The sequence below is a fragment of the Trematomus bernacchii genome, unplaced genomic scaffold, assembly GCF_902827165.1.
Source record: "Trematomus bernacchii unplaced genomic scaffold, fTreBer1.1, whole genome shotgun sequence".
In the NCBI taxonomy this organism is placed as follows: Eukaryota; Metazoa; Chordata; class Actinopteri; order Perciformes; family Nototheniidae; genus Trematomus; species Trematomus bernacchii.
This window is the reverse complement of record NW_022987564.1, coordinates 6,845,863-6,870,727: the sequence shown is the minus strand read 5'-3', so window position 1 is coordinate 6,870,727 and position 24,865 is coordinate 6,845,863. Positions and strand designations below refer to the sequence as shown.

Below are 24,865 nucleotides of genomic sequence, written 5' to 3'. Positions count from 1 at the left end.
TAAGGTTAACTGTATGTAACTACTTTAGATTCAGAGTGTAGCGTCTTGCATAGTCATTTACAGCCAAAATAAGTCTGCAATATTGCATACAGAGTTCCACGTTTAAAAAAAAAAGTGCTTTTTTTCTATAAATATTTAGATGAAGGAGGGAGTGAGGCCGGTCCTTTGGGGGCTTCATCTTCCATGTTACCCCTCTTGTACAGTCCAAAGTGGCAGCAGCTAGCAGAAAATGTGTCTTTATTGTTTCCATTTAATAAAAGAAACTGTATCACTTGCTGCCAAGAGACTTGACCAAACCAGGTCATCTCATGCATAACTTATGATTTTCTTTTGCTCAGTCCCAAGACATCTCCAAGTTTTAAAATAGGTTGGAAATAATTCTTTCATGAAGTGCGTACCTGTAACTGCACGATGAAAAGGCCATGCATGAGTCTCAGACTCCTTTCTCTCCTGTGTGTCAACTAATTGTGGTTTCTTGTAAAAAAAAAAAGAAGAAGAAAAAAGCTTGTCTGTGCGTCATCCCCTGCCCCACTTTGCTGTGTTTCCTGCTTCTTGTTGGCTTTTAAAACAGAAACCCAGCAGTCCTTCACCGTCATGTTAACCAGAATCAAACACCCAGATATTTCCCAGATATGAGTGACGCGAGCCACGCGGTTGCCACGGGAACTCTCAGAAGGGGTTACAAGAGTGCTTTGACAAAGTGTGTGAACTCGCTGCCACCGAAGCAGTCCTCGCTCTTTAATGTGTCGCTGTGTGGAGACTTTGGCAGATGGTGGAAAAGTTGATCTGAGTTGTAGGGGGTTCCGCCTGCTAACGTTGTCTTTTTTGCAAGCGACGTGTGATGTGTGATTGCAAACGTAATCCTTTGAGGGAGGAATGTTGAAGGCGAGAGACGGCAAGTGCAGGCAGGATGACGAACACCGTGAGATGCATTTTCCAAAGCAGAAAAAGAGAAACTGTACTATAGTATGAGACTTCAAGGATAACAAGAAAATATTCGGTTTGGGCCCATTTTAGTTCATTTCTGTTGGATGAATCAGGGCAGTTTTTAAAGCACTAATTTTCCATTTAAAGTGATCATTCTATAGAGAACCACTCATTTAAATCCATCAAGGTCATAGAGGGAAGCTTGAATAGCTACAATTTCCATTAATGTGAGCTGAATGGAGAATATAGGGGTCAAGATGACTAGTGGAGGTGGATTCTTCTCAGCCCCTAGAGGGATGTGTGTTTATAGGTGTATATTTAATAATTATGAGGGCATTCACCAAGAAGGGAATGTGAATACTGATAGAGCCATGAACTGTGACCGCTATCTGCCATGTCTGAAGGTCTGATTCACTTGTAAAGTTTTACAGCTCAGTACAATTTGCCCCCTTTGTGCGGCTGATTGCTAATCTGTGGGGAAAGTTTACAATGGGCACGGATAAAGACAAATCTTTCCTCAAAACTTGACAGAGAAAACTGTATTTGGGATTTATTATCCTAGCCTATCAGTGCTGTCAGTGTTTTCAAAGTCCACCTTTAGACTGCATGAGAAATTAGCATTATTACTGGAAAGTCTGGACTAAATATAGTCATAATTTAACTTTAACTACATCCCGTGGTAGCTTGTGACTGATGTTCGGCATTGTGAATTGAAGTATTTTTGCATGTAAAAAGGGGCCATTTTGTGCCAAATGTCTGCTTATTCCCTAAGTTAAATATGTAGATGCACAGGAGCATCAACATATTATTTGTTGGAAAGCACCGACTGAAACAAGCTAACATTGCATATTCTCTTTCTTCATCTCTCCTCATCCTGCTTTCTCCCTTAAAATACTTTGCTTATGAACTGAATCCAAGTCCAACACCCTACTATAGATGCCTCTACACGCATACACACAAGTACCATCTGCTGAGCCATTAGATATTTCTTACTGTAAATAAGCCTGAACACACACACACACACACACACACACACACACGCACACGCACACGCACACGCACACGCACACGCGCGCACACACACACACACACACACACACACACACACACACACACACACACACACACACCTAGAGAGCAGCATGGCATTATGCCCAGCCTTGCCCCAGGTGTCTCAGCGTTGATATATTGGTGTGGCCTCACATGAATCCATGTAAGGCAAACCAATGCACTTTTTAAAGCTCTGCATAACCGAGAGAGTAGAGGTGACGTGTTTTAGCGTATTAATATCCACCTCAGGTGCTAATTTGCCCCCTAAGTCACATGTGTCATCAGCTGCTGTGAAAGACGAGTGGAAATCAAAAGGAAGCTAAAGAAACACAGAGAAGGCCCAGGATGGAGTGAGACAGAGAAATGACGTGGAAGTGAGAACCATGAATGAAAAGAGGAGGTGTAAATCACATTAATGAATAAGCTTGATTAGTCGTGCCCATTAGGGTCCTCAGCATGGATTAATTTAACTTGAGACTTTGGAGAAGCCCGGCGGCCACGATGGGGCAGAGTTTGATTACACACCTGGGTGTTTGATCACTGACTCCCTTAATGCTGACTAGCAGAGGACAGTCTGTGTACCTTCTGTCTTTGAATGGGAAATGAGAACACCTGCAAAGAGAAAACTAATATCCAACATTTACCTACTGGGGGTTTGTATTTTTCAGCTGCTGGTTTTCTCTGTTGCTTTTATTGCTCCTAAAGAAGAATATGCCTGTTTCGCTGTTACTGTTTGCATGTACGCCAAAATGATGTGATCATCTGTCTATTTTTCTTTCCAAAGACAATTAAAGTCATTTTTGGAAGGTTATACTCAATTATCCTCTTGTCTATCTGTTTGTGTTGTCGACAGGCGGACCCCCAAGGCCGAGACATAGCCATCCGTCCATTCTTGGAGCACTGTGAGAACACCCACATGAGCATTTGGCTGGGCATTGTTTATGCCTACAAGGGACTGCTAATGGTGAGAGGAGCAAACAAAATGTTCATCATCAACTCACAGTTTGGATACACATACAAATGCACTACAAGTTTTATGTACCCTACAAATGCATCTGCTGAGCCTTGAAATTAGCTTGATGCCTTTTAATAGAACACTATTTCTGAAATGTGTAACAATAACAAACCTTAAGTATCTAATTTAAAAACACAGTAAAAATAAAAATACATTTTCCAGCTGTTAATCCTGTGTCCCTTTGTAAATCAGTCATTTATCTCCGGTAACCTGCATAATGTGTCAAACAAAAATAACATGTTTGAGAATTTTCATATAGAAATTCTCTCTTTTGTTTTTCCTATTAAATATGTTTGGTCTTGAACTCTGTAATGGTTACATTAAGTTATTCAAGCAAACAGGATTTCAGTGCTTGAGTGTTAGCTAGTTTAGGTATCTGAAAAATATCTTAGAAGGTGGTTTGTGTATGGATTTAGGATGGCAAAGCATTATTTATAAGCTTTCTTGACTAAATGGATACCTCTCTATTTGCAATTTAATGTATTTAGCCGAAAACCACAAACTGTGAATAAAAAGTCAGTACTCATACTATGATTATGATCTGAGACACAGGGCTCTAGACAAAAAATGTCCATGAAATAAAATAATTTCATACCATATTTACGGCGAGGCGAAGGATTGAGACAGAGCAGTAAATCATTTTGAGAAGATTCAGAGAGTGCAAAGGATGAATACAAATATTACTAAAAATCTTACAGAAAGAGAAATGGAAGGAGTGAGTGGTAGCAAGAAGAAGCACACACACACACACACACACACACACACACACACACACACACACACACACACACACACACACACACACACACACACACACACACACACACACACACACACACACAGGTCCACATATGAATATATACCAGAGCACATCACCCAGCACATTCCCGTATACACACTCACACACCTGAGATCCACTAATCCTTGATGGCTGCTCCTGTAAATCTGCTGCTCGTCATTCCACTAACTCTCATTCAGACTTTAAAATAAGCAGGCAGGCCACTTTAACACACAGTGAATAATTCAGCAGGCCGTGCATGCTGCTGCTGCAACTCTAATGTTCCACCAAACAAACAGTTCACTCTAAATAAACATTTGACAAACATAAAACCGTGCACGGGCTGCTTTAAAAAGATCATCTTTAAGACTCAAATGCTTAATGAAGTACATTTTTGTTTGATTTGTTTTAAATGCTTTTAAAAGCTAAGCCAAATAAGATTGAAAATGTATTCACAACCTGCACTGTTTTATGAAGAACAATGAAAAGCACTGAACAGACAAGAAACAACGAGATGTAATACATCCTGCTTTATCCTGAAACCCCCTGATGTTGAGACTAGCAGAAGAAAAATGATAGAAAACTGCTTCAAACAGTGAGGATGACCAACTCTGTTGACTAACTGTGTGTGCATTGCCCCGGAGAAATGAGTTCAGACTTTCTATAACCAAAATCAAATAGTGCCTTCAGTTTTTTTCTGGTATGTCTGTAACCTTTACTCAAACATCTTTTATTAAAAACAACTTGTCATTCCTCTCTCCTTTCCCTCGCAGTTGTTTGGCTGTTTCTTGGCATGGGAGACCAGGAATGTGAGCATCCCCGCTCTCAATGACAGCAAATACATCGGGATGAGTGTCTACAACGTGGGCATCATGTGCATCATCGGTGCTGCTGTGTCCTTTCTGACCAGGGACCAGCCCAATGTCCAGTTCTGCATCGTGGCCCTGGTGATCATCTTCTGCAGCACCATCACGCTCTGTCTGGTCTTCGTTCCCAAGGTCAGATTTAAGTGTGAACGAGGACAGTGTGTGTATGAGCACTGGTAAAAAATAAAAAAAAAGTCTATATGGCCTGCACTCCCAAGATAATATTCAGATGCTGGTTCCTAAAGTGAGAACAGAACTAGGTAAAACAATCTGTTAAATATGCTGTCTGGAATATTGTACATAAGGAGCTGAAACTGTCAGATTTAATCACCTTGGGGGAATTCAAGTCCATCTTAAAGGACAGAGAACAAGAAACCATTGTTTGATGTGATTGCTCTTATATCACATGATTGAAGTCGTTGAATGAATGCCAGTTTTTTATGTTTTATAACAGTTTCTTTTATTTGCATATTGACTGGTTAATGTGCCAGGTCGCTCTTGAAAAAGAGATATTAATCTCAATGAGACTTTGAGCTGGTTAAATAAAGAATATATATACCGGTGGCTAACTGTGCATTAATCAACACTCTTAACCTCCATGGATCCTAAAAATGCTTTGTATGTCATTTTATACCAGAGTGCAGCTTTGACTGATACCCATAACTTTTTTCTAACAGTTCATCACCATGAGGACCAACCCAGACGCAGCCACCCAGAACCGGAGGTTACAGTTCACCCAGAATCAGAAGAAGGAAGACTCCAAGACCTCCACCTCCGTCACCAGCGTCAACCAGGCCAACACCTCGCGCCTGGATGGCCTTCAGACTGACAACCACCGCCTCCGCATGAAGATAACTGAGGTCTGAGAGCTAACTACACATCCATGTTGTACTTTTTTCTGCCATTTGTCTTCACGGAGTAACACAGGGGTACGGTGCAGAGGGTGTCAAGAGTTTTAAATGCAATATAAAGACCAAGAGGTAGATTTTAAACGTATTTAAAGACACTAAGCACGAGTTCCACAAGAGAGGGGGGAAACATAAATGAATTTAGCTCTACCTAACTTGAAAATGAAAAACTAATCTAGCTTTCCTGTAGCCAGGTAATTTTTTTTTCAAGTATCATTTCGTTCATTCTTAATAGGATGATTGGTGTTCAAAGGAATCACTTCACTAGATTGTGTGGTTGCTGAACGAGGTCGCATTTCCTTCTCTCTTAATTATTTCTTAAATGTTTTCGCTTTTACTGACTTTGAGTGACATTTGAAAAATAATCACCTTGGCTTCCTGTCAGATCTATCAGACTTGAATTAATGGTGTTGTCATTGCTTTTGTTTATGATTGAGGCAAATGGGCTACTCAGACGCTCTTGGAGGACAAGTCAAGTTATTATGCCTTTAGCAGACAGCAGTCATTCGCTCTTTATGCTGTGTTTGAAATGTGAAGAGGTAGTTGATGGAGTTTATTGTCCATAGTTTAGACTTAACTTTGGGTAATATTTGACTGATAACATGCAGCTTACTTGAGCCATGTTTCTATATATAAAGCTGGACAAGGAGCTGGAAGAAGTGACCATGCAGCTGCAGGACACCCCGGAGAAAACCCCCTACATCAAACAGAACCATTACCCTGACGCCAACAACATCCTCAGCATACGCAACTTCACAGACGGAAAAGGTGAGAAATGAGCTGTACTTTTCCTAAATGTGTCTGTGTTTGGGGCGTGGGAATGTAGATTTTGTGGCACCTGAAACGTTGTTTTAAAAGCCTGGATTCACTTATTTTAAAATAGTTTGAATTGCCTGGAAACAGTGTTGATGTGAAGTGGTCCTGAAGCAGCAAACACACTTTACTCTCATTACGTTGTTGCTCTTATCATTACATCAATACAACCCATGTCAAATCCAAGATGGTGTATCATTTCTTCCTCTCTCTGAATGGAGCTGCTCTGCTGGGCTGTGCTCACTGCTGCCACTGGTGGCTGGAAACTAGATTACAGCAATCTGTCTAGACCCAAGATTCAACAAAGAAAGAACAGCCGTATTAAATATGTCAGTCTTGTCTCACTTAAATTCATTGTGATTCAGCCAATCTGATTTAATTAAAAAAATAAATGAATGTGTACAGCTGTGATTAGTTTTCGAGCACCTCAGTCTGTTTCACTTTGAGAGAGACAGTGTTTGTAACGTTTAAATATTCAGTGGCTTAAGTAAAGGATTTTCATTTTGCTCTCAGTGCCGCAGCTTGATGGAATATTGTGACGTTTTCTTCCCATTAGCATGAGCTCCTGTCAGCTGCAGGTGAGGAAGGGACACATGAGGACTCAGTCTGACAGCAAGTCTGTGACGTCTCTTCAGATGAGTCATAGGATTAGCTACCTGCATACTCCACTGATGCTTAGCAAGCTTCATACTGTAGTCACACTTCTCAACTCCACACATTTATTATTAAGCCCAAAGTAGGTCCAAACTTGATTTTGCTTCTTAATATCTCCTTAATATTTGCTGTGTGGGATGTTGTTTTGCTGTGTGTTGAACAATGTGAGAAAACAGTATGAGAGTATTAAATAAGGGAGGAGGGGACAGTTAAATAATCATTTGAGTAACTATGAGGTGCTTAAAGATAGTCAAATCCGTCTTTCTGAGGTAGAGAGAGTTATCATTAACCCCCCCCCCCCTCAGCTGCTGCCCGATGCAGGCTGTTTGAAATGATGCAGCTGTATCTGAGACATCATGGAGACGGGGTCCTCAAATTGAATCAGTGAATGGTTACAGCAGCATCGCTTCGCATTAGGCAGCGTTTTAAGAGAAGATGGTGATGTACAGCAGCCAGCTTCAGCTCGCCTGATGCACACGCTGCACAAAGCCGCTCTCAAGGGTGTCTAATGGATCTGTCTAAGTTTGGGAAGGTAGAAGAGTAAAACAGCTGCGCTCGTTCTGCGGATTGGGAGCACAGCGAGTTGAAATTGTTTGAGAAGTTCCTCATCTGTGAAAGTTCATAGTTATGCAATAAAATCATGGCAGTCTCTCACATTACACACACATGCTTTCACAAAGTCTCTAATGCTTCTTCTTTGTTTTAGTTTCTTCTCTGCTTCCTTCTGTTTCTCTTCTTCTGCCTCTCATCTTTATGTGCACACGCATAAATGCACAACAGGCACACACCCTCCTGTTTTAGCTGTGTATGGTTCCCTTGCACGGATGGATTTAAGCGTGTTGGTGCACAATTGGTTGATGGAGCATCTCATTGTTTTCTTTTAATGAAGCACAGAGCTATAGTCAGTGCCAAGATTATTTTGATAAGTAGACTGTATTTTATTCAACCTTTAAATAATGCTTACCAGAATACTACATCAAATGTAGTGAGATATTACATTTGTCAGTGATTTTAAGATATCTGAAGAAACTGCTCAGTGTTATGGGACCAAGTATTAGGGTTCATGTCCCTTTGAAAAGAAAAGATCATAGATTATATTTTCCTTCATCATATTTGAAAGAAACATTGTGCCGTAATACCTGAAAATATCTCATTCTCACATTGTTCAGAGTAATCTCTTTAAAGTGCTGGCAGTGGCTTGTATCAGGATCTCTTACATTAAAATTGTGTGTGCATTGTGCGGTAGAAATACATCTGTTTAGACTAAATCTTTGTTTCGTCGTTAGGTTGTCAGAAGACACAATCTAATCTGTCTTCTATACATTTTTTAATTTTTTAATATGTTCATATTTACAAACCTTTATTGGGTCAAAAACGCATAACGTTCCACTTCCCACCCGTGGTAGTAAGCAGGAGCAAAGGCCACAGTTTAAATTGGGGCAAAGATATATTAAAAAAACAGGGAGTTCATTTTGGTAGTGCAGACTCTGCACTACCAAAATGAACTCCCTGTTTTTTTAGTACTTAAAGTATAATTTCCCCTCTGAAAGGATTAGACAGCCATCAACTGTTTATTTCCAACACAAAGTAGAGGAAAAGGTAAAAAACATGCAGATTTTGTTGGAGAAATAACACTTTTAATGAGTGAATATTATTAAATAATCCCAATCTGCTTGGGGCGCTGGGATCAGAAACAATGAAGCAACACAAATGGGCTGTCTGATTCATATTCCTGCTCCTGTCATCAAGTGATGTTTTCAAACCGACAGGTAGAAGTAAAACTTAGTAGAGCCTTACAAGCTGTCTCAAAGCGACAATTTCATATTTAACAACAGAATGTCCCAGCTATTACTTTTTTTATTTACAGAGAAATGTAGTAGGTTGTTGAAGTGTGCATGTCAGCGATGAGGAAGATAGAGAAAGAGAGTTCAGACAAAGACAGGTAGCACATTAGCTGCTGCTCGCAAACGTCAATCCTACACACATTATGGAAATGAAATCACAGGTCGTTAAGCCTCCTTTAAAGATCAGCAGCATATAAACTTTTCCCGGCCTCAATCTGCTCGTGCTTGACAGTCATCATCATCATCATCATCATCATCGGCGGCTTTAACTGCAGTCATCAGTATTCATAAGAGAGCTGGTCTAACTGTATTGGGGGGCGTGAATGAGTGGCTGTTATAAGAGAAGAACGCCGTGTCAACAGCGATTACGCTCCCTGAGAAGCAACACTCCACCTCTCTCTCTCTCTCTCTCTCTCTCTCTCTCTCTCTCTCTCTCTCTCTCTCTCTCTCTCTCGTCTCGATCTCCTCGCTCTCTCTCTCTTCTCGCTCTCGTTCTCTCTCTCTCCTCTCGTCTCTCTCTCCCCCACGCTCTCTGGCTGTCCAGTAACTGACAGTTAAAGTGCGTTTTCAGCCGGAGCATTTTGAGGCTGAAGAAAATTATAGAGGTCATGTGATTAAAATAACATTCATCCCCTCGGCTATAAATTTCCATCGAGGAGAGACTTTCTGATTCATACACAATATTTATTGGACATGGTCCCTTTTAGATCAGGGGTTCCCAACCTTTTTTCCGAAGAGCCCCCCCAAACGACTCCTGTTGGAAGTTGCCCCCCCCTCACACACACACAAGGGGGGGATAATCTACAAAATGGAGGAGACCGATCTGATCGGAGCAACTGTGACAAATAATCTGAAACCGGCATGGACAATGACTATGTTTTAAAAATGCGCTTATCCAGAAAAGCCTGGTTTGGACACTTTACGGGCAGAAGAAACATTTCTATTAAAGAAAGAATTATACATTTCTGTCTTTTTATGCCTATAATAGTAGTAGTAATACTAACTTGAATTTTTATTCAAATTAATTAATCAATTATTTTGTATATGTTATTGTAATGTAGAGAGAAGGCTTTTAGTGACAATCATGTCATGCGTTACAATTATATGAAAAAAAAAAAAAAAGTCTAAATATGATATTTGGCCTCAAATCATCTGAGGCCTGGCGCCCCCCCTGCGATCTTTGGCGTGCCCCCCAGGTTGGGAGCCACTGCCTTAGAGGATAGAGATTGGAATAGTCTTTGTATCTTAAGGTGGGAATTGCACTAGAAACTGATGATGGTGATGGTGATGGAAGAGGATGCTGCAGATCTAGATTTGGTGAGAAGTGGACTTTTGATGAACTTAACCTGGTCAGGGATCGAGGTGGATGGAGTGGAGGAGGGTCACCTGAAAATGACAGCTGACGGCGAGAGAGGAGGACAGATTTGAAGTTTGATGGCAGCACAGTGATTGGCTGTGTAAGCTCATGGCAAAATGTGGTTGGTTAACTAACACAGTGATGAGCCTATTAGAGGCAGCTGGGTCAGTGAGAGAGAGAGGAAGAATGTTGAAGCTAGTCTTCCTCATTCAACTTGCGCTGAGCTTAATTTCTTTACATTTTGAACCATTAACTGCAAATCGGCTTATCATTGACACAGGCACACTAAACAGCTGTTAAAGACTTATAGCTTAATATAGTTTAAAGTGGACCTATTATGCTATATAAACATATATTGTAGGGCCATACCTATACAAAACATGTCTGTGAAGTCTTTTGCTTAAAATACCAAACAGATCACCCATTGTAGCCTCATACTGCTCATACCCCTCTTTTGCAGCCCTGTTGCAAACAGGCTGATTCTGCTTTAAGTAAAATGTCACATTTTAGTTTTACTGTCTGCATCCTCATACATGTGAAACAGATTTACCGGGTCATTTACATTATTGATTCTTGTTCCACACATTTGCACATTTAACCCTCCTATTCGGGTCAAATCTGACCGATTTACTACTTTCATCAATCATAACCTTTTTGTTTTACATTCGATTGCATTAAGGCTTTATGATATCCTTCACAGTAGAGATTTGAACATATACAATTGCTGATCACCACTTTCATTGCATTTTGGATGATTTAGTCAACTTTGTAACACCCATGGTGTTCCCGGTCAAAAATGACCGCCATAAAGAAAAGGAATTAGTAACCATCCGGATCAGATAAAACACACACAAACACCCACGCACACACACACACACACACACACACACTCTAAATATGTCCCCCCCCCCTTATGTGCCCAATCCCCCCATGTGAATCACACCTGGCACTCACAAACACACACAGAACAATTTGACACATTTCCCGCTCTTAATTGCCCATCCCCCCACATGGATCACACCTGGCACACGCAATACATGTTCAGTGTCTATTCTTTGTATATTTACTGCAGTTGTTCATGTATACCAGTAGTCTGATACAATATTTACAGTTTGAAATTTGGTGATGATTAATGGTTTTTGTGTTAATGTAATAGCAGTTAAAACAGGACCGGTCAAATTTGACCGCGAACACCAAAGTAAGGGGGGGGAAACAAAGACAATAGGAGGGTTAAACAATTAGTTTTATTGTACAGTTCAATTATTGTGCTGGCCTTGGGGTCTTTATTAATTAAAAAATAAACTCAACAACCTAGTACTTTCTTTGTGGCATGAACACATATTCTGAATGCATAATAAGGTGTATAAATATCTGTGTCTCTGCTTTTAACACAGCTCCGAGTGCTACAAGGTTAGGCTTTTTCAAAATGCGAAGAGGACTAGTCTGCTCAGAAATAGTTCAGTGAGCTCAGATGTCCGGGGTGCGGAGTAGAATCAGGTCAGCAAGTGCTGGGAAATCTGGAACAACTGGAGAGATAGCTCTGTACGGGGGAAAAGATCACCCCATTACTCTCCAGATACAATTTTTGAAAACGAAAAATGCTGTTTACTACACTTCTGATTGTGTTTCAACCTCATCGTCTGGCTCTGCAACATCTGGAGAATGAAGAAATCATGTTAGGAAGCTTTTATTCCATCTCCTCCGCCTTCCTGTCTGGAGAGGAGCTCTGTCTCTTTTCTTTATCACTTTGATGATTTCTTTCTCTTTGTTTCTGTTTCCACTTTTCAGATTTGTGCAACGCAGTGTTATTTTCTACCTGTGCTTTAAATATCCTCCTGCGTTTGATAGATTATGCAATCTGTTTCATTTTGAAGAAAGGAGACAGTTTACAGACAGCTGCAAGAAATTGTGACATATTTTAAGATCACTGTTTTTGACTAACAAACATGTTTTCACACTTCGGCAACCGGCCAAAAGAGTCACGTTGTGTATCTGTATCTAATGAAAATGCAGATCTGGATTGCTACGAAAACATTCATTCATTTGGTAGCCGCATATCGACATGACCTGGATGAAAATATTCATATTGCTTTTTGCATTGCATCAGGATCTAAGTAACAGCGTACAACAAGAAGCCCCTCTCACGCCCATGCCTACCACACCTCCTAAACAGTTAGATTTAAACATGGATCCAGACTCATAGGCTTATCCAACAACTCCCTCAGAGTCTCAGGTGCCTGGTGCGTGTGACTTACAACTCCTGAGCAGTTAACTATGACACCGCCTGCCATGTATTTCACAATTCCCTACATGTGTTTCAATGCAGATGGAGAGAAGTCGATACTGAAGAACCACCTGGAGCAGAAACCTCAGGCTCAGTGGGGCTCCATGGATCCTTCCAGAATAAACAGAGGTCCCCTGGAGGATATCAACTCCCCCGAACAGTGAGCGCTCCTATATCTCCAGCACGTCTCCCCCCCCATCTCCCCTCTCCCCTCTCCCCTCTGTCTTGTCAGCTTTTTCATCAGACTACACGTCACACGTATCGCAACCACCAGCAGCTCTCAGGCGGTTGCTCTGGCAACAGAGGCCTGCGAAAAGCATGAACCGGTCCTGTACTTTTCTCTCCCACGCACATCAACATACATATAACCACATACTCTCCCATCACACTGAGGCATATATACTTACCGTCAAACCCATATAAACATAAACACATGTTGTGATCCAGAGACATGCAGCTGATTGATTTGTTGTCCCAACTTCTAAAAGGAGATGATCTCCATACCAACAAATACTGATTTACTATTTATAAGCAAGCAAAGGTGAGGGATGTTGACTTCATCAATGGGGGGGAACACTTCATGCATCATTGAGAGCTCTCCCTCCCACACTTGCTTAACTAGACTCAGAATGCACAACGTAGAGGGATAAATATGATTAAAATATTGAAGAGAGGGCAGTTACAGGAAGAAGGGCGTTAAGATGGGAAAAGAGGACGAGAGAAAGAAAGAGGTAGAGACTCACAGAGGCTTATGTAACCAGTGATTTACAGCTCGCATTGGAAGCAGCTCTGAAAATAGACAGGGAGGAGAACAGAAGTAAAGGAACACTCGCAGCTATTCCCATGCCGCATAAATGTTTGATCACATGGAGGGAAAAGAGACGAAGAGGCAGGGAGAGAGAAAGGGAAGAGAAAGAAGAGACAAATAAAAAGAAGTGAGAAAAACGGTATGATGAGAGTAAATGTAGAGGAATGATAAAAGTCAAGCACCAGGTGCACCATGTTAAATGTGTTGTCTGTGTCCTATATGATCCATAACTCAATCCTTTATGAGCAAGGAGAATTGGTTTCCCCTCCCAAATAGGACAGGTCAGAATAAGTGAATAGGCCTGAGGACAATTCATATTTCAAAGTTCACCTAATTAAGAAATGTTTCTAGGTCTCTGGAATGAGCTTGGATTCCACCCCCCCCCCCCCTCTCTTAACTCTTTACATAACTGGCATTTGGTTATGTAATTTCCTTGCAAACGGCTGGCAGTGGTGCTAGCTCTGGCGAGGCAGGGTGCGAAGAGTCACAGCAGGCGGAAGCATGAAATGTTCTTTTTGTCAGATGATCCCAGAAGCTGAGAGGCACGGTGGATTAAGGGTTTAGTGAAGAGAAGCGAAGAAAGGAATGAGGGCGCTAAAGAACACAGAAAAAAACAATTAGAAGAAATCCTGAGGGCTCGTGTAAACTACTTCACCTCACTGTTGTGAATCCCACCTTCATCATGTCAGTGTTTCATCTCTGGAGCTGCATGTTTCTACATTAGTACTCACATATACATATATATAGTTCTCTATTATAAAACAACCAATCATTGAGCCTTTTTTCAGGACTCTGCAATAGTTATAATATACTGTGCATTACAGTAGGTAAGTGCTTAGAATTAATGAGCAGGGGGCGTATTGGCGCTGAGTTTTACTACTTTATAGGTAAGGGATGGCATTGGAATTTAAAGTTAATGTTATGTTAAATGTAAATCCAACCCTGAATCCCACATTTTTAAAAAAACAAAACATGTTCAATGCCCTTACTGGAACTTTAGTGCCCATTATGTACAGTAAGTGGGGGGGGGGGGAGTAAGGATGTGCTGGTCAGGATGGTTTACACCAGAATTAATGTTGTCAATTATTGGCAAACGGGCTAGTAAATGTATAATCTTCAAAGTCAACGTTGATCAAAACATTTGAAAATATGGATTAAAAGGAAAAAAACACAAAGAAATGTAATACAAATACACGTGAACTACCGCAAAATTACTTAAGTTAATGTACTTTATCACTCTCTATCTCTTACATTGTATCTTCTTTATTTCCAGCATACAGCGCCGCCTCTCCTTGCAGCTTCCCATCCTGCACCACGCCTACCTGCCCTCCATAGGAGGGGTGGACGCCAGCTGCACCAGCCCCAACGGCAGCCCTGGTTCCAGCCCGCGGCACAGACACATGCCCCCCTCTTACCGGGTGATGGTCTCTGGCCTGTGAGCTTCCTTCACCCCCCCCCCCACCTGGCTCTTTGCAGAGGAGACATATATGGTTCTTTTTTTCTACAACAAATAGACTGATATCATCAGCGTTCGTGCGTATTTTGTCTCGCAACAAGGAGGACTGGGGGAGAAGAGAGGAAGGTGGGGCCGAGTTTCACTCTTCATACTTCTCTTCACCCCCGCCTCTCTTGAGAACTGGAACCCTCAGTCAGGAAGGGGTGGGAGGAGACAGAGTGGGCACTGGATGACACTAACAAACTCCCATGATTCACAGCAATGTCCCCCTTGTTCATCTGCTCCCCTTGTCCAGGCATATTCACATATGCACAGTCAAACACAAACATATATACATATGCACAAACACACTGACCCCCGATCAGAGCAGCGTGGACTCCCTGACCTGTGTGTAGCCTTATCTGCTTCAGAGGGGACCGCCTGTTTCTGCTCCTTATCTGTTGTTCGTATGACTCGTCATCTAACTGAGTATTTCACCGCTTCAGTGACTATGAGAAGACGTGGAATTTACAAAAACCCAACAAAGGAAAATCATCCAATTTACTCCCTGATCCCTTCCCGTTCTTGTGGAGACATGTAAATACTATAATTTCTGACTTTGATGTACTGTAAGCTTTGTATATGCTGTGAATGGACAATTAAAAGGGGTTCTATGTGTAGACCTTGTGAGAGAGGCAGGCAATCATGACAAGGCAACCTACAAAGAAATAGGCTTATGAAAGAGATCTGAATCGGTTTGTGTTACTGTTTATAGATTAGCTTATGGGCAGCAAAGTAAGATACATCTAAACTTGTGAGTCACTGAACAGGAAGAGGCACCAGAGGCCTGTTGCTCTAACACATGGCTCTTTTTTCCCACTTTGCTAAATTTGCACCACTGGTTCCATCAGAGGTTTCACATCAAACTTTACATAGACCTTTCATATTTTAAAATATGCTTAATATGTCCTCGGAAAGCATGTTATACAGAATATTGATGCTTTGCCTTTTAACAGGTCTCCCAGGCTGCATATGTTAGAAAATAGAGCTATGAGGCACTGCAAGAGTGTTCCACAGTTATTATTTATGTGTGTTATATGCCAAGAAATGCACACATTCAGATGAACACTTAAGAGAGCACCTTATTCACTCCGGTGCTTTTCAGACTGGCCTGGTCATATTGACCCCCACAGAGGGGTCTCTATAGACTGTTGGGATGTCCCTCTGATCGAGCCCTCACAGCTAACCAGCACAGACACGGGGGACGGGGTCACGACAAGGAAATACCACTGAAGAAGTGATGCTGGAAAGGATGTAGGTCTACCAGTTCCACAACAAGTTTGGATGAAATGGCTGACCTGAATTTCCACGAGTGGTAGTGAAGACGATGAACGCCCCAAGTCGGTGAAGACACCACTGCTGGTCACAGTGAAAGAGCATAAAGCACAGACACAGGGCTTTCTGTCGTATTGAGTGTCAAGAAAAATCACTTCACACTTAGCAACAGTGAACATACCTCAGTTGCTATGGAGATGTTATTCAGTGCCGTTGAACTGGGCCCAAAAAGGCTGCACTGAGCAAAACAGTCGTCGACACGGTGTCGTCTTTTTTTCTTTTTTGTAAAACTGTCCTCATGCAGGAGAAAAGCAAACAGGGCCTCCGGACAAAAAAAAAAAAAGGACTTTCTATAGAGTGTGAGAAGGTTTGTTCTTAGCATATGTTTCACCATTGGTGTCTTGGTTTTTAGTTTTTAAGGCGTTTGTTGAACGCTGTGCCTGTTGTCTTATTGTAGCCTGCAGGACCCACAGTACATTAACAGGGGGAGACCCAGAGAACTACAACACACATCTGTAAACTGAACAGCGTGTCATAGGTCTATTTAAATTAAATGCCTCAATGCATGGGACAGAGTGGGAGGACTTGGCCAAACTCCACTTCTGCGAGTCGATGTCTGATCAGAAACACTGTCTTCAGCTGTAAGGCAGGATACAGAGTCGGAGTGAAGCTGGCAGACGTCCACCTGCTGTCGGACATATCAGGGTGACTTCCCCTCAGAGCTCCTCCCCTTCCAGCCCCTGCTGAGCACAGGAGCAGGGAAACCCCGAGCACAGACCTCCCAGGAGTCACGGCTTCTCCCGCACCTTTGCCAACAGAGAATCACGAGTCACTTGAGAAGCGAGTGCGAGACATTGTCAGAGGGTTGGATCTTCCTACGGGAGAAGAAAACCCAACTGCACATTTTATATATTACATTATATGTGATTGTGTACAATTTGCTGATACCCCGATGATGGTGTCCATGTATGGAATATTTGGTATTTGGCTTTCTCAAGACGGCATGAAATGAAATGTATAATTCACAGAGGTAACTCTGTTTTTTGAAAACTGTCGTGACAAATCCACTCTGTCGTTTCATCCTCTCACCTACGATTTGGATTTTTAAGTTAACCTGTTGATCAGCTCACACGTGTCAATGCCAAGATTCTCAGTGGACAAACTCGACATCATATCGACTATGCTACTGGTTTAGCAGTTATTCACTGAGGGCAATAAAGTGAAAGTAGTAGCAAACGATCAATCCTAATAACCCACTCCTGGCATTTACCAAAATTACAAAATGACGTTTTTTTTAGTCCATCTAAAATGCCAAATGCAGATCATCAGGTATTGTTCTGTTTTCTGTTATATGTGCCCTGGTTTTTTGCTTCTTCTTTTATTAAGATTCATTTCCAACTTTTTTTCAACATTGATGAAAAATCGTTCAAATGCAATCGTGGTAGGTCAAGGGCTCATCATTTCCTGTAATGAATCATGACGATGGTTTGTATTTGCTACAGGTCTTTTTACCTTTTCAGTTTTCAGAACCAAGTGACATATATACGTATTTAATTATATCTTTGTATGTGTCATCATCAGGGTTTCTGGAGAACACGAAACATACATGTCCAAAAATATAACAATATGACGTATATATTTAGTGGAAAAACACACAGGTCCATACTGTTACTGTTTTGTCAGTTTGATATGTGGTATCACATGGAGTTCAGTTCAGATAAAAAGTTTAAAACAGAAAAACAAAAACCTACGTTAAATGCAAGAGGGGCAATAATTGTTTTCTTATTACAGAAAGAATAGAGAACTATATATATGTATATGTGAAAAGATATTTACGTACATTCTCATTTTTACATAGGAAATATTTCACGAATACGCCACAAGGATACTTGGAAGTTGTTTTTTTAATTTACAGTATCTGTAACTATGTTATGTACAGATGAGGTATAGATATGAAAAAGTTGTATAAAATAAGTATCACACTTGGAACACCTGAACATTTTTTTTTTGGAGCCATTAGTTGTTGGGGGCGGGAGGGGGGGGGGGGTTTGAATAACATTCTTCTTTTATTGTCTGAATGTTATGGACAGCCTTTACTTTTCACATCATCGTTAAATAAAGTGAGACTGAAAATAATTGTTGATGTTTTAGAATCATTGCTGCGCTTCTCCAAAGTATATTTGCATTTATATTGTTGATTTAACGGCTATTAGCAAACTAGTCCACAATCTTTAGGGTTCCTAAAGGTCAAATCTTTCTTTGAAGTTTATCATGTTTTTGCTGACTGCTGAAATACTTTTTTTGGTTTTTACTTTAAGCTAATTATTTTTTTTTTTTTTTCACTCCCTTTAAACCCTTCCAAAACCCTAACCTGGCGCACCGTGCGAACCCACCCTTAAAGATCTAATGTGACAAAAATGTGCCTCTTTATTCCCCTTCCACTGAGTTCAATGTGTGTCAGGTGAGATGAAACATGTTTTGCCATTAATTAATAAAAGCTCAAATTAAAATGCTACGCTTAGCAATCCCATTTCCATATCATCTGAATGTTTTCATTTTAACAGACACATTTCATGCAAGACGGAAAAATGTATGAAGTGCGAATGGATATTTGTAAAATATGTAACAAAGATAATCACTTTTGCTATGACTAATTAGCTGAGCAATAGTTGTTTTACCTGTCCACCAAATATAAAGCCGCCTCTATGTGAATATTAATGTCTTACAGTTTGAATTTCCCTAGATTACCTTTCATTTTTTTATTAAATATGAAATCTTGGCCGTTTAAACAGTCTTGTACCAGTAGGAAAAGTGTTACAAAATGGATATCAGCCATCATTAATTTTGGGATTTTCCTCTGGAGATGCTTCAAAATGTCTGTTCTGATGAGTACAACCACTGACAGACAGAAACATAACCAAATGAATTAGAATTTGTGTTAATGTGAATCTCCCTGCTATGTATCTACAGTGTGGGAAGAAACGGCAATAATGACTTTAATGTGTAGTGAGGCTTGCCAGGGACTTGAGGTAAGACCTAACCCTTTTAAAAAGCAAGACAGAGCTTTTTTTAGACATTAGAAATATGCAACCGTCAAGTCAAAAATCTTGTTGATCCCACCCTCTAAAAAAGGAGAAATAAAAATGGAGGCATGGGCACCCTTGTGATTCCCTAGCCAGTCAACATTGAGGATGTTAATTGGCACACCAACAGGAGCACAGCAGGCTCACACTGCCCTCACACGCTGCAAAGGAAAAATACATTTGCAATGAAAAGCCTTGCAAGTGGAGGTCGATAAATAATTTAAAAGTAAGGAGGAACTCAGTGGCAAACAGGATGGAGGCGAGAGTGTTACTGAAAGTGTCACTGTGTGTTTGCATCCAGCGTTCGGGTGTCATTCATATCTGGTGTGAGTGTTGTCAGAGCTTTTCTTCATCCTCACTCTCAAATATTTAGCATGTGGATGCTAGACGTGGTTGCAAACCGAGTTCCTCTTGGAGCCGCAGAAGAGCAGCTGGCTGACGTATTCCTCCACTGTGAGTAACATCAACTGAAATATACTGAGTGTTGTCCCGCAGAAGGGCTTTCTTACAAATCAAATAGCTAAAGTAGTAGTATTGTGATTTGAAGGGGTGTCCTCCATTATCATCTGGCCGGGGACAACAGCTGGAAATTAGCAATGTTGGCTAAAGCTGCCCAATTTACTGTTTTTTGTGACAGTTGATCAATGGGGACTGTCCACGACACTATAAACAAATAAACTAAACTAAACCAGAAGCTGTACACCTGAGGCCTGTACTACGAATCCAGTTCAACATACCCTGGATATGTTTGAGTTACCCGGTTTACCTAATCCAAAACAAACGCGTTCTCGCTAAGCGGTCCTACGATGCTGGTTATCAACTCGGTAACTCAAGCCCGGTGTGCCCTATCTAGTTATGTGCGCGTTCACATGAAAGGGGCGGGGCTAGCAACATTTGACCAATCACAAACATGGAGAAGCGTACTGACAGCGCAGCGCGTCATACTTCCTGAATGAAAAGTGAACTATAATATTAGACAAATATGAAGACTTTAAACATCCATGACTTAAACACTTTATCCAGGATAAAAGCCATATAGTTGCACCTGCAAGGTGAATACAGCTGGTAAAAGAAAAAGGGTTTGAATGCGTACATTAACAGGTTTATGATATCACTGCCCCGTTAAGACACAAGTGGATCTGACTTTAATTACATTTGACTCGAGTGTTTCGTCAACTTAAAGGTAGGGTAGGTAAGAATGGAGAAACCAGCTCGAGTGCGCTAGAATTTGAAAGTACGCAGCCGAAAAAAATCTGCCCCTTCCTTCAGACTTCCTTACAGAGCCCCTCCTCCAACACACACGAACGCACACATGACCAATGAGGGCACGAGATGAGTTTTTGCACTATAGATGGAAGGCTGACAGGCAGGTAGGCCATCAGGCAGGTCATGCTTTTTACAGCGCCATGGCTTCCACAGATGACATTTTTGTATGTATTTATTGTCAAAGCATTTAATGTATTCATTGCTATCGGGATGTTAAGAGCATTCCATGGAATATAACAAAAAGTGTATCTGAAGTGAATTACCTACCCTACCTTTAACTTGTGGCAGATATTTAAGTAAGCTTTCTTAACGTTTCCTGCAACAGCAGTTTTTCTGTATTTCCTCTATCCTGTAATATGACTTGATAGCTTTAAACTCCACACACGGAGCTCTGATTGGTCAGCAGGCGGTGCTTTCACTGAGTTGATCTCTTATCCTGGAACCAAACCTGCTCCGGAGCAGGTTAGCCGTTCAGCATAAGTTACCATGGAGATCTAGCCCGGTAAGAAGAGAACCAGCGTCGTAGGACCGGAAACCCAGAGTTTTCCCTGAAGTTAGCTCGCTAAGCGAAAATCCGGCTTCGTAGTACAGGCCTCTGGCAGAGGCATTTTTCCCCAATCAGGATCCTGACACTGTTAAAACATTTCAAGAAAGTCTCCTTTTTGAAATATTGTAGCGACCCTGTATAGGCTGCTGGGTGTGTCACTCAAGCATCCCCCGTCTCTCTGCCAATCACAGAGCTGCACAGTAATGCTGGTCGGTGTGCTGGCCTGTGGTCGGGGGAGCAGAGGGGGGAGGGCTGGGGAGTTGTGACGTTGACCCGGCTTGTGTGTGTGAGTTAGGGAGTGGAGTACTGAGTGATGTTGAACCTGCGACCTGTAACCTATGACCTATATCTGTATGCGATCAAAGGAGTTATTAAACCTAATAACTGGAAGCCTGTTTCCGACTCCTATTGTCGAACGTTACAATATAAAGCATGAGTAAATGATTCACTGATTATTCATGTTGTTTGAAATATGACTTACCAATGTTTTTTTCGAAGCTAGTTTTTTGGTTTTCCGCCTCCGCCATAACACAATGATGATGAATGGTATTCTGTTAGGGGTGCACACAGCTTCTTCAAAATTCTCATAAAATATTCAGCAGCAACTTGTGTTTCAAGATGTGTGTTTCAACCCAGAGACCTCCCAATAAACAATTTGAATATGAAATATATTCTACTGATGAGAAAGTCTGTAAGGAATCGTTTGGTTTTGCTGTTCGTTTTTTACAGAAATGACCGATTTAAAAAAAGAATTATCAGTGTAGCAGAACTTTGTCTGTCCACAACTTTAAAATGCCAGGTAAAAAAAACAATATTATAATAAATATATTCGGGAATCTCAAACTAGACACAAAAAGGAATATTATCTGCATGGATAGATACCATTTCATACAACCTATGCTTTATCATTGGGGAAAGATGAGTCTTTAAAGTGGCTATAACATATATACAAATATTTATGTGTAAATTGACAATGGGACGATTTGAAAGGGTTGCTCTGTATGACCTTGCAGGACGACTGATGACCTTGTGATGGCTGTAATGTTGTTCATACGTCTCAGTGGGGAATCAAGTGAACTGAAGCTCCAGTAAATCCAGTATTCCTCTCCTGCTGCCTTCTGATTCAGAGATAGTCACAGATCTTGCCGAGCTTCTTCAGCGGAGAAACTCTCGGGGGGTGTGTGTGTGTGTGTGTGTGTGTGTGTGTGTGTGTGTGTGCGTGTGCGTGTGCGTGTGCGTGTGTGTGTGTGTGTGTGTGTGTGTAAATGCTGCATGACCTTCTCTCGTGTCTCGGCGGGATCATGCTGTTCAAATGGAGGCGGATTGATTAAGTTGACCTGAGTGTCGGTGGAAGGGAAGCGTTTCCTCCTTCACATGGAACGGCTCCATTGGAGAAATGAAGGCTCGATCTGAGACATCAACGGCAAATACACAAAACAGAGATAATCCAGTGTATCCAACTCGTGCCCACGTGCACATAGCTGGCTGCATTGAGGAGAAAAAAACACATACCATTTCATATGAGCGTCTATGATTGTTTTTATGTCACAGTTACTTTGTTTATGATAGTGTAAGAACACAACAACTATTTAAGGTCTCTGATTGCAACCAAATGTGCACACAAAATTGTCCTCTTAAGTAGTATCAACAAAAAATGTCTTGCATTGACATATAAGGTCCAGACTGAGATTTCTCCACAATATAACCTGGTTATGTTTTGGTTAGAAATATGATAGATATTCACTGCGGACTTCTTACTCGGTTCAGAGGAGAGATAGCTCAATTCAAAGCCCTCGCTCTTAACCACAGGGTTTCACTCAGGAAACATTACTACTGTCTACCTGTTTGCTTGTCCAGTGTAGTAATACGACACAACATTGATTTGGAATCATTGGGTAACATGACATGATAGTTATTGAAAAGACATGACACTTTTCAATTAAGAAATTGCTGAATTTTCACAAGAGGATATATATATATAATACAAAAATAATCCAATAAAAGAGGTGTGTCCTATTTTCCTGTGGATTTATATTATTTCCTCTCTTGCTTTGGAGTCATTAGGTCATTTGGTGAAGAAGCTATAGCCTGACAATCAAATACAAAGATGTGTATTTCTTTTGTCCAGGTTAGGAAAAACATCTGGTACATCCTTTTAATTAAAATAGCTATGCCTTGCTCTCCCAGTGTACTGATACAATGCTGCATTGATTTGGAAACTTTAAGTCACACGAGATAAAAAAAAGTGTATGAATATCAGCCATAAATACTTTGAATAATACTCATTTGAAACACAATTCCAGCCTGAAAAGCTAACTGTAAAATAACACAATAAATCCTACCATAGAAACCCTGTGGTAGGAGGGTAGGTGGTACTACACTGCAGGAAGCATTGAGGCAGAAAAATACAAACACCCACTCACACTGACAGATGACTCATTCACAAACTACAGTAAGGTAATCTTTGCATACACACTTTACACATTTCCTAACAGCACAATAACAAAGCCGCTGGTGAAAACAGATTTCTGACAATGGTGAAGAATGCTGGAAAAAAGGAAATTCCATTCAAATCTGTATATTTGCCAAAAGAAACTAAGGCATAATGATATTCTTATCTCCAGTATTCCCTCGTTTAAGTCCCTTTTTAAAGCGGTTTGAGATACCAGTAACCTTTGTCGGTGTTGTATCACCTGTGCCACTGGTCACCATTTCCACCATTAATCAGCAGCATCGAGGATTTCCAGACGTGGCGTCTAATCCCTCCTCAGTACCACATTATGGCAATCTAACCTCATCAAGATGAGTGGTCAAGGGCACATTGGAGGGGACATGTGAGATAGCAGCATATGCTTTATGTATTAGTATGCTAGTCAGGGCAAACAGCCGAGAGACTCCTCACAAAAAACGTGTGGATACAAATCTCCAGCAAGATGATCATTCATGTTTAAATTGAAACATCGCTGATAATGTTTCAATAATTACATTATGTTATGATGTGGAAAATCCTTTGACATATTGCCGCATTGTCCCAAAACCTAATTTCACCGTTTGAAAAACAGCCGTTCCCTGTTGGAGCGTGCGGCGCAGGTTGACTGATGCCTCCGTACATACCAGGATACGTGATTAGAGGCAGATTTATGGCCAGTAGTAACAATCTCCTGCAGGTACATTTATGGCCGACATAATGACGGCACACTCAGCTGAGCCCACAGTAAATCCAGGACATGGTCTTCCTCTGTCCTTGAGAATTCTGCTCTCTCCATAAGCAGGTGTACCCTAATGTGTTTAAAGTTGCAGTGTTCAATAACTGGGCCTGATGGATCCTTACTGTGATGTTTAAAGTCCTTCCTGTACGGGAGAATACCCTGCTATGGACTTTCAAATGAATGTAGTTTTCGAGAAGACACACGAGGATTACAGGATAAAATTAATCAGTATTTTCTTTTATCACCTTCTCCCCCATATGATTTACTGGATCATTCCACCTGGTTGAACTGGTCGAAACCAGACATATGCAACTGGGAATTACTGTTTCCCTTTTGTTAATGAAAATGTACATTATTTACTGATTCTTACCCATTTCCATGCATTATGGAAGCAATTTTTAAGACGAGTAATTCATCACCCCAAGTGTTTTTAGGTTCAATTTTTATAATTGCAAATTGATTTGAGAAGTATGCGCTGCATTATGTCATAACAATAACTTGCTAGGTAAAAAAAGAAAAAAGGTTAAAATGAATGCAGACTTGAAGTTAGCTTTAACACTTATTTCCCCCAAGTCAGCAGAGTGTTTTTCATACAGAAATAAATGGAGACTCCTGCAGCCAATATCAAAAATGAAATACAGCTACGTCTATGATGTCCAAATCTATTACCTGTAATTACAAGTCTT

The 24,865-nt window shown here is 41.0% G+C and overlaps 1 protein-coding gene across 1 annotated transcript in view; it reads left to right on the top strand.

The window, feature by feature from the left end:
• gabbr2 (gamma-aminobutyric acid (GABA) B receptor, 2) overlaps positions 1 to 17,638 on the top strand; it is a 160,321-nt gene extending 142,683 nt beyond the window's left edge. The window contains exons 14-19 of the mRNA XM_034124262.1: positions 2,831 to 2,941; positions 4,544 to 4,768; positions 5,314 to 5,496; positions 6,183 to 6,312; positions 12,539 to 12,656; positions 14,578 to 17,638. Of these exons, the coding sequence (XP_033980153.1) occupies positions 2,831 to 2,941; positions 4,544 to 4,768; positions 5,314 to 5,496; positions 6,183 to 6,312; positions 12,539 to 12,656; positions 14,578 to 14,743 (933 nt within the window). The 3' untranslated portion in view covers positions 14,744 to 17,638. The remainder of the gene's footprint in view (positions 1 to 2,830; positions 2,942 to 4,543; positions 4,769 to 5,313; positions 5,497 to 6,182; positions 6,313 to 12,538; positions 12,657 to 14,577) is intronic.
• The last annotated feature ends 7,227 nt before the right edge of the window (positions 17,639 to 24,865 follow it).